We start from the raw sequence: 10,403 nt of genomic DNA, 5'->3' as shown, positions 1-10,403 counted from the left end.
GTAGGGGGTGGGAAAGGGGCCCCCTTGGTCGCACTATCTCAGCGCGGGGGGAAACAGGAGGGGTTGCTGATGTTCGGGGTATAGAGGATTTCCACTCTGCCTCGAGTCCCGCGACGAGCGTCTCCACCTCGAGCAGGTCGCGCCGTCGGCCTCCCTGGGGTGCAGCTCCCTGCACGACGCGAGCACCCCCTCGTCTGCCCTCGCCGCCTCTCCACAGCTCCGTCCCCTCCGCTCCGACTCCAACGCACACGACGACCAGCTCCTTCTTGCCAACTCCACCGCCCGCGAAGTCTTAACTCTGTTTTTTTGACTGACGAACACGGTCGCTTTTATAAGCCCCGTGGCTTCGCTCTCTCAGCTTTGACCCCCTCCCTTCGACCTTTCACCTCGCTCCCCATTGGCCCGAGAAAAAGTGGGCGTGAATGCTTTTTGATCCATAAATTTGCATATATCGATCGCCCTCCAACGCCCTGGGGGCGGGGCCAAATCGCCCCTTGCTCACCGATTGGACGGAACAAAAGTGGGCGTGTGTCGTTTTTGATCCGTTTTTGAAGTGGAAAATCCGTGGTTTTGTACACGCTGTTCGGCGCGCGCCCTGCACGAGTCCAACACCGGTACCCACAAGCGGCGCAAGAACGGTGGCGATGCGACGGTTGCAAGGTGTGACGTGAAGGTCGTGGCGGTTGTGGTGAAGCGGCGTTGTGGTTGGTGGTTGATGTTGTGACTGGTGGTGGTAACAATGGCGGTTGGTCCAAATTAAAGATAGTAAAAGAAAAACGGCTATCCTGAAGAGTCGCAGCACGCATAAATGACATGTATTCCCACTAGACAACGGGTTTGGGCCTAACTACACATGTACTTACCGAGATACCTCACCTAAGGGACCTGAATGGTGGTTTGCGAATTTGGTAACCACAACAATATATATATATATATATATATATATATATATATATATATATATATATATATATATATATGTTAGGATATGGCCCAGCAACCTGGAGCCACAGGGTTAATATTGTATAAACTTAAAGTATAAACCTGGTGTTGGTTTAACGGGTGGCTTAAAATCTTAGGGTCTTGAGTTCGAGTCCCTATGGTGCTTTTAAATACCACCAGGTGGTTAATTCAGCCTGCCATCATTCTGATGCCATTCCGACCCACATCTCTCATTTGTCCAAGTGTCTGTTTTGTCCCTCATCCCTGGTGTTGGTGTGTTTGCTCATTCTCTTTCTGCTGTTACATCCTGATCTGATCTATGTTCTACCTCCTCCATGAGCCTCGACTTTGTATACAAAAAAACAAGCAGTAGATACCAGCCATGATCCTTTAATGCATTCCTCCAACCCATGAGGCTTTTTGAATGCTGGGTGGTTTCCTGCACGATCCACCACGCCCTGTGATAAACACTCGAAATCTGTTAATTAGGCCTCGTGTTGTCCCTTTTCCCTTCGATACCTCCAGTTCCACATCACCAGGGGTGGGTTCAGTTACTAACCAATAAGCTGGAGCTTGCCAAGCCAGCCGTCCCTCATCAATGGTTTGGAATGGAGTGCTTGCTTGAGTGCTTAAGTCACTTGACGAGTGCTCCATAAGAAACTTGGTAACTGAACACATCCCCGAACCTGCAACGATGTAAGATAACTCGAAGACTACAATAATATGACCAGTGCAGTAGCTTATACGAGTCGAAAAATGTTCAGACCCCAATACTTGACAACATTTTGCAAGATAGACGTCCTTTGATTTATTTAATTACACGGAAATACCACCTGTCGCTTCGCTGATGGGAACACTAAGGGGGGAGAGGTGAGGTGGGGGAGAAAAGAGAAGGAAGACGAAGTAAGGGGGGAGTGGAAGGGGTGAGCAAGAAGGGAGAGGGAGGGGGACGAGGAAGTGGGAGACAGAGAGGGAGGATAGGGGAGCGATGCGGGGTTGAGGAGGGCAAGGAGAGTGAGAGAAAGGGAAGGCAGCATGAGGAGGGGAAGGGAAGGCAGCATGAGGGTAGGGGTAGGGAAGGCAGCATGAAGATAGGGATAGAGAAGGCAATGTGAGGGTAGGGTTAGAGAAGGCAGCATTAGGGGAAGGGAAGGCAGCATGAGGGGAGGGGAGAGGAAGGCAGTGTGAGGGGAAGGGAAGGCAACATGAGGGAAGGGGAAGGCAGTGTGAGGGGAAGGGAAGGCAGCATGAGGGTAGGGGTAGAGAAGGCAGTGTGAGAGTAGGGGTAGGGAAGGCAGCATGAGGGTAGGGGTAGGGAAGGCAGCATCAGGGTAGGGGTAGGGAAGGCAGAATGAAGATAGGGATAGAGAAGGCAATGTGAGGGTAGGGGTAGAGAAGGCAGCATTAGGGGAAGGGAAGGCAACATAAGTGGCGTGGAAGGGAAAGCAGTGTGAGGGGAAGGGAAAGCAGCATGAAGGGAGGGAGGGGAAGGCAGTGTGAGGGGAAGGGAAGGCAACATGAGGGAAGGGGAAGGGGAAGGCAGTGTGAGGGGAAGGGAAGGAAGCATGAGGGGAGGAAAAGGGAAGGCAGCATGAGGGGGAGGGGAAGGCAGTGTGAGGGGAGAGGAAGGGAAGGCAGCATGAGGGGAGGGGAAGGCAGTGTGAGGGGAGGGGAAGGCAGTGTGAGGGGAGGGGAAGGCAGTTTGAGGGGAGGGAAGGCAGCATGAGGGGAAAGGCAGTGTGAGGGGAAGGGAAGGCAGTGTGAGGGGAAGGGAAGTGGAAATAGTGTGAGGGGAATGGAAGGCAGCATGAGGGGAGGGGAAGGCAGTCTGAGGGGAGTGGAAGGGAAAGTAGCATGAGGGGAGAGGAGGGAAAGGCAGTGTGAGGTGAGGGGAAGGGAAGGAAGCATGAGGGGGGGAAAGGGAAGGCAGTGTGAGAGGAAGGGAACGCAGCATGAGGGGAGGGGAGGGGGAGGCAGTGTGAGGATAAGGGAAGGCAGCCTCAGGGGGGGGAGGGGAAGGCAGTGTGAGGGGAAGGGAAGGCAGCGTACCAGGACATTACCGGGATGAAAGTGCTTTCAATCGTCAATTGTGAACGTGAACTTGTTGCTGTTGCAGACTTTGGTTTTATTGACTCTGCATTCTCAACCGTCATGAATAGGTACTCTCTCTAGTGTTTAGTTTTCAACTGTTTTAGCATCTTGGATGTATTACAGTGATGAGTCATGTCTGTTGAAGCAAGTGAGCATGCAACTTTCAGACTGTCTTCTTTAACTTTCCTGAAATGGTTACAAACTGTCATTCTGGACCTTTTGAACGACATGTCACAACATTATCTACCCGTCCATCACCAAAGCAATCAGCATGCTTTATGGCCAACTCTAAATGCCTTGCTGTTCATTTTAAATGAACACGCACTTTGGGCATGTTCAGTTTGCAAGTGATTTAATTTTGCTGCTATATTGCAAATGGGATGCCCAAGGGGTGTGTTCCTTTTCAACTCGTACCTTACCAGGTTATGTGGAACTGGAACATTGACGTCAACTCGATCGATTCACGACTTGATTCCTGAAATTGAGCTCTTTGGAATCGACTTCTTGATTCCTCCTTGATTCTTGAATTGAGTCAACTTGATTCTTGAAATCGAGCCCTTTGGAATGGATCTGCCCACCAATATTAAGCACTCAAGCAAGCACTCCGATGAAACGGTTGATAAGGAACGGGTGGCTAGGTCATACTAAACACTGTCTGGAGACGTCCGGAGAAGACTGGAGATATCCAGAGTGTCAAACAATGTGCGAAATGGACAAGTTAACACTTTTTAGCAGTCAGAACTGCTGCTACGGTCAATTCTGTGGTTTAAATTTTGAAACTCTGTTCAGGTTCAGAGATTCCATGCGAGAGTTTATCACATTTCAGTTGAAATGCTTATATATATCCAGAGTGTTTTATGTTTTTTATGGGGATGAAGGAGGGACGGGGTTGGGAGGAGGTAAGTATGAAGTGAGATGACTGGAAGGCAGACATACGGTGGAGCGTCGATTATGAATCATACTGTCTCATCAAAATGATTCTGCATAGAATAACAGTGAAGATGGAAACAAAATAATGTCTGAAATCCATTTTCTACCGGTCATACAGTAAATACCACCCAGAGAAAAACACCGCCCAGGCATGTCCAGAGATAAACACCGCTTAGAGACATCTATCTATAATTCCAGCAATCTCTGTGTGTGTGTCTGTCTGTCTGTCTGCGACCGCAGTTTCTCGACGACCGCCGGTCCGATCTGATTGAAACTTGCCAGGATGCCCCGTGGATGTGCGTTTTCAAGGTTTGATATCAATCGGACGAGCGGTTCCCAAGTTATGGCCATTTATCTGTCGACCAATGACAGGACACGGTGCTATGACATCCCGAATGACGTCACAATTCATGTTTATTTATTTATATTATTTTTTTGCACGAGTGACGGTCCAATCTGATTGAAACTTTCCAGGAATATTGCTGCGGACCCGCGGATGTGCCTTTTCAAGGTTTGATATTAATCGGATAAGCGGTTCCCAAGTAACGGCCATTTATCTCTCAACCAATGACAAGACACGGTGCTATGACATCACGAATGACGTCACAATTAATGTTTATTTATTTATTATTATTTTTTTTGCACGATTGAAGGTCCGATCTGATTGAAACTTGCCAGGAATATTGCTGGGGACCCGCAGATGTGCCTTTTCGAGGTTTGATATTAATCGGACGAACGGTTCCCAAGTTACGGCCATTTATCTGTCAACCAATGACAAGACACGGTGCTATGACATCACGAATGACATCACAAGTAATGTTTATTTATTTATTTTTGCACGATGGACGTCACAATTCTTCTTCTTCTTCGTTTGGTATGACGTCATTAATCCCAAGGTTTGAATTTTCCTAAGGGAAAGAGCTGTTTCCCAAGGGTCTGAAAGCTGTTTTTTCCCATGGTTTGAATTCATTGTTGTGCTTGGTAGACATTTATGAATACATTTACAGAGAGAGGGGTGAGAGAGGAGGGGGAAAGAGGGGGCGAGAGAGGGGCGTCAATTCAAGAGAGGGGAGAGAGGAGGGGGTGAAAGAGAGGGACGGGTGAGAGTGGGGCAAGACAGGAGGGGGGAAACTAGGGGGGAGAGAGGAGGGCAAGAGAGGGGGGCAAGAGAGGGGAGGCGAGAGAGAGGGGCGTCACAATTCTTCTTCTTAATTTGATATGACGTCGCAATTGACGCTGGGGACCTGAGTATGTTTCCCAGGTGTTTCCCAAGTTATGGCCATTTATGATACGTCACGAATGATGTCACAATTAATGTTCATTTATTTATTTTTTATTTTTGCACGATTGACGCCACACGAGGGGACGGGAGAGGGGGTGAGAGTGGGGGCGAGAGAGGGAGGGAGAGGGGGTGAGGGAGAGGGGGTGAGGGAGAGAGGGCGTCACAATTGAAGAGGGGGGAGATAGGGGGGTACGAGAGGGGGTGAGAGAGGGGGAGGGAGAGAGGGGGCGTCACAATTCAAGAGAGGGGAGTGAGGAGGGGTGAGAGAGGTGGACGGGAGAGGGGTGAGAGAGGGGCGAGAGAGGAGGAGGGGGGAGAGGTGGGGCGAGACTCGGGGAGAGAGAGGGGGCGTCACAATTCTTCTTCGTTTGATATGACGTCACAATTGACGCTGGGGTCCTGAGTATGTTTCCCAGGTGTTTCCCAAGTTATGGCCATTTATGATACGGTTGGGCCGATCTCATTGAAACAATGCCCAATCAAGTCATCGTTTACGAGAGCGAAGGAACGAAGCTGCACATACTGGCACACACCTCCGGGCCCGCACTAGTCTTCTTAAATCTCTTTGTTCCCTCCAGGTATTCAAGATGGCTGTTCACCACCATCTTAGATCATCAGTTCATCACTAAACCCCGATGCAAAATCATGATAATTTCTCCTCCGTTAACCCACCGCCCGCCCCCAACCTCTTTTCAAAGCTCCAGTTTTTCCTTTCTGAAAGTTTGCTTCTGTATCCATCTTGTGCACCGTGTGCATCCTCCCCTTCCTCTCATTCCAAGCTACATCTCTCATTTGCCCAAGTTTCAGTCTATTTTGCGCCTCATACCTGCTGTTGGTGCGTCTCCTCCCATTCTTTTTGCTGTCCCTCTTGTTCTATTATGTCCTCATCTGAGCTATGTTCTTAGCTCATTCATGAACCTCGACTTTGCATCCAACAAACAAGCAGAAGATACCATCCATGATCCTTTAATGCATTCCTCCAACGCATTAGGCTTTTCGAATGCTGGGTGGTTCCCTACACGATCCACCACGCCCTGTGATAAACACTCAAAAAGCTGTTAATTAGGCCTCGTGTTGTCCCTTTCCCCATCGATACCTCCAGTTGCACATCACCAGGGGTGTGCTCAGTTACCAAGCAGCGAGCTCGCGATTGTCAGGCCAACCGTCCCTTATCAACCGTTTCAAATGGAGTCCTTGCTTGCTTAAGCTACTTGATGTGCACTCTCCCAGAAACTTGGAAACTGAACACACCCCTGATCCTGCAAAGACTTAAGATAACTCGAAGAGTATCATAATATGGGTAGTGCAGTGGCTTATACTTGTCGTGTATATAAAAACATGCCTCCATCTACTCGGTAGCTAAACAATGAGCTTGCAAGTCGCAGCTCTTTCTTGTTTTCACTCATTCATACTAATAAATGTGTGTGTATTTCTATGTGTCTGTCTGTGTGTGTGTCTGTATGTGTGTGTATGTCTGTGTGTGTGTCTGTCTGTGTGTGTCTGTCTGTGTGTGTATGTGTATATATATATGTGGGTGTGTGTATGTGTGTGTGTATGTGTGTGTGTATGTGTGTGTGTATGTGTGTGTGTATGTGTGTGTGTGTGTGTGTGACCGCTGTTTCTCGACAACCAGTGGTCCGATCTAATTGAAACTTGCCAGGTATATTGCTGGGGACCTGAGTATGTGCCTTTTCAAGGTTTGATATTAATCGGACAACTGGTTCCCAAGTTATGGCCATTTTTTTTTTACCAAAGCAATGACAGGACACGGTGCTATGACGTCACAATTGACGTGACAATTCTTGTTGTTTTTTTGCACATACGGCCACGCACGTACGGGTACGCATTAGTATTAATAATGTATAGAAGGTATACAGTGTGGTACGCTGGTAGCGCTCAATGTCAGAGTAAGAGCACCACTCATCACACTGGGGCCAATGAGCATATGACGTCATACATGACATGCTGAGTGAGGGCCAACTCTGAAGTTGTTCATCTTCTTATTCTTCTGCCGTCCTGTACTGCGATTGATCATCATTTGCTGCGAACATGGCTGAACGCTCATCTGTCGGTTTGAGCGGGAAATGTAATGTTGTTTTGGGTGCCGGTGATAACTCGCCTCCTCTTTGCAAAAATGAACACGGTGGGCCATTTGTGTCGACCACCGGCGCTCACAGATAGGTCGTCCGAGTCAACATCCCATCCAAAGGACGGCATCGGCTACTTGATGCTTCAGCCTCAGCCAAACACCCAATTTTCACTCTTGCAATTCCTTGGAGTTTACTTATCATACATACAAAGTTTCATGGTTTTGAAGTTATGGAGGAGACACACACTTTTCTTCTTCTTCTTCTTGCGTACGGCAGGTTGGCTGCTGTGCAGCTTTCATTTCTTGGAAGCGTGGCTGTGCCGCTAATGCTGTGCCCCTCTACCAGTGCACTGGTACTCATTTCACCAACCTCGGAAAGATAACAGGCTGAGTGAAACCCACCTGGTGTTAATTCAGTAGCCAACAGGGCTCAAACTCAGGACCCATAGATCCCAAGCCAGCCACCCGAACCACTAAGCCAACACGAGACACACACACACACACACACATTGCTGGAATTATAGATAGATAATAATAAAAGTTTTCTCCTAGTTACAAGGAACTTTGACGTTGGAGAAGGCCATTTCATGAGGCCCATTAAAGCCTGCACAATGGTTGCCAGTCGATGGTTATTTGTTTTAAAACGCTGAGCGTTCGGCAAGGAAGCAGCAGGTTCCATTTTAAAAGGTCTCCCTTGCACGTGACTCGGTCAGGCTCCGAAGTTCCAAGCAGCGACCTCCCAGGTACCGCCGACCGGCACCATGACTTATAACACCTTCGACCAATTCCAATCAATCTGATTAACAGAGAAACGTCCCTTAATTAATTGTTATGCCTTTTTGAAACCAGCACCGGTTCACCTGGTGTGCAGGTGTGCTCGATGTATAATCCTACATCCGAGTTGTTTGTCTTTTATATCGTGCATGCTTGGACCTGGTGACGTCAGTGGAATTTCAAAACGGCGAGAGAATCTCAGTGACGTCACAATGCTCCGTCACAATGCTCCGTTCATGGTCACAATGCTCCATTCATGGTCACAATGCAGAACGAGCATACGTTCCGAGGGTGCCGTTGATTGCAGTGCCCGCAATTGAACTGACTCGATATAGTCACAAGAGATGGCGAATCAGGTCGTAGAGCCCGCAGCCGTCGTGATGGACAATGGCTCTCGGCAATGCAAAGCCGGAATGGCCGGGACAAAACGGCCGTCGGTCAGACTCCACCTTCCGTTGAAACTGGAGACCTCACCCACCCCGAGGAACGACGACCTCGTTCAACGTCGGAGCAACGTGCACCTGGTGAACCCCGTGGTGCGTGGAGTGATATCGGACTGGGATGCGCTGGAGGAACTCTGGAACCACGTGTTCCACAACGAGCTAAGGGTGAACCCTGCGAACCACAACCTCATGTTGGCAGATGTTCCGCTCAACCTCCGTGCAGTCCGGGAGACCATGGCGGAAATCGCCTTCGAGGTGTTCCACTGCCCAGCGCTGCACATCGCGCACCAACCAACGTTGTCCCTGTTCTCCTCGGGTCGTGTATCCGGTATGGTGGTTGAGGTCGGGGAGGGAGTCACCCACTGCACGCCCTGCTACCAGGGCTACATCCTCCCGCACGCCACTTCCCGCATGGACCTTGCTGGCAGTGACATCACCAAGCTGTTACAAGAGCTCTTGCAAGCCGATGGGGTCGACATCAGGGACAACCACTTGGTGAACAACATCAAGAAAGGTTGTTGCTACATGCCGATGGACTTCGCCTGCGAAATGGAACTCGAGGACGAGCATCGAGTCGTGGAATTCAAATTGCCCGACGGAAGCCGCCTCGTTTTAGGGCAAGACCTTCGCCGATGTCCGGAGATCCTCTTCCAACCCGCTTTGATCGGAGGGAAGACGGCGGGTCTCGTCCAGCACTTTTATGACGTAATAAACGCTTGCGCTGCCACTCTGCACCAAATGCTATTTCACAACGTCGTGCTGGCCGGGGGGGCCACCAAAATGCAAGGCTTTCACGAGCGCGTGTACAGGGACATTTCGATGCGGGCTTCCCCAGGCTTCAAGACCAACATTTTCGTCCATCCTCAACCAATCCACGCAGTATGGCTGGGTGGCTCCATGGTCGCCAGTTTAGCCGAGTTCCACACCCTCTGGGCGACCATTGAGGAATACAATGAGTACGGAGCGCACGTCATCCATCGCAAGTTCTATTGACTGCCTGGATTCTCTCCACCTATTACACACCTAACCGTGCAGTGTGCTGGTGCAAGGTTGATGATTCAAATGTGGACAAGTAAATACACAAAGGCAGTATTAAAATGATAAACTTGTTTCTTTATGTACACGTGAAATCCATTGGAACAGAGAGAGAATCCCATCCCATTAATCAAAATAAAAAAATTAATAAAATGAATGCATGTACATCAAATTATTATATTCAGGTTCATTATTATAAACATTGCAAACACTGGGATGAGAGTGACGTGACGTCAGCAAAAATAAATTATTTACTCAAACAACCAGAGTACATTTTTCTTATCCCAAAGCATCCCTCAACCTGCAGACTTGTTAAATTAACAAAACAACATTCCGACTTTTGATGTTTGTTTTTTTCTTGAAGGCAACAACTGTTATGACGTAGCTTGTAGGTTGTGAATTCAAAGCAGTTTCCAAAGTATTAATCACAGACACTTGAAACAACAACACCACCAATAACTACTGGAGCAGCACTCGGTGGAGCGCAAACCTCCACCAGGCTCAGTAGTTTCCATTTTGTATCTACTGACCGACAGACCAGGTCTGGATTCGGACCTGAACCAAAATCGAATCGGCTTGTTCTCACAACTTACCCAAACTCATCCACCGAGTTTTGTCATCACTCGTCCACAACTTTTTGAGACATGTTCACAGACAGACAGACAGGGGTGAAAACATTATCTTCGTCCTCCTTCGGTGTGACAAGGACAAATTGATTCGATTTTCGTGAAGAACCGGATCCGGATACAAGAATGTTTTGAATTTATTTATTTTTAAAAGTGATTCTTCACCATTAGGCCAGGGAATCTAGTGATAA

General features: G+C 48.7%; 1 protein-coding gene across 1 annotated transcript; it reads left to right on the top strand.

Annotated features, from left to right (window-relative positions):
* Nucleotides 1–8,372: 8,372 nt before the first annotated feature.
* On the top strand, nt 8,373–9,849 carry LOC147034135 (actin-1-like). Its single transcript, XM_085877134.1, has one exon. It carries the CDS (start codon nt 8,453–8,455, stop codon nt 9,542–9,544), a length of 1,092 nt encoding a protein of 363 aa, XP_085733260.1. The 5' UTR covers nt 8,373–8,452; the 3' UTR covers nt 9,545–9,849.
* Nucleotides 9,850–10,403: the final 554 nt, after the last annotated feature.

Source organism: Eptatretus burgeri, chromosome 1 (genome assembly GCF_056783735.1).
Source record: "Eptatretus burgeri isolate ZD-2024b chromosome 1, Ebu_testis_v1, whole genome shotgun sequence".
Taxonomy (NCBI): Eukaryota; Metazoa; Chordata; class Myxini; order Myxiniformes; family Myxinidae; genus Eptatretus; species Eptatretus burgeri.
Note: the sequence above shows the minus strand (reverse complement) of the source record. Positions and strands in the feature narration are given on the sequence as shown.

Coding starts and splice junctions, on each gene's coding strand:
- LOC147034135 (XM_085877134.1), top strand. CDS start 8,453: ATGGCGAATCAGGTCGTAGAGCCCGCAGCCGTCGTGATGGACAATGGC.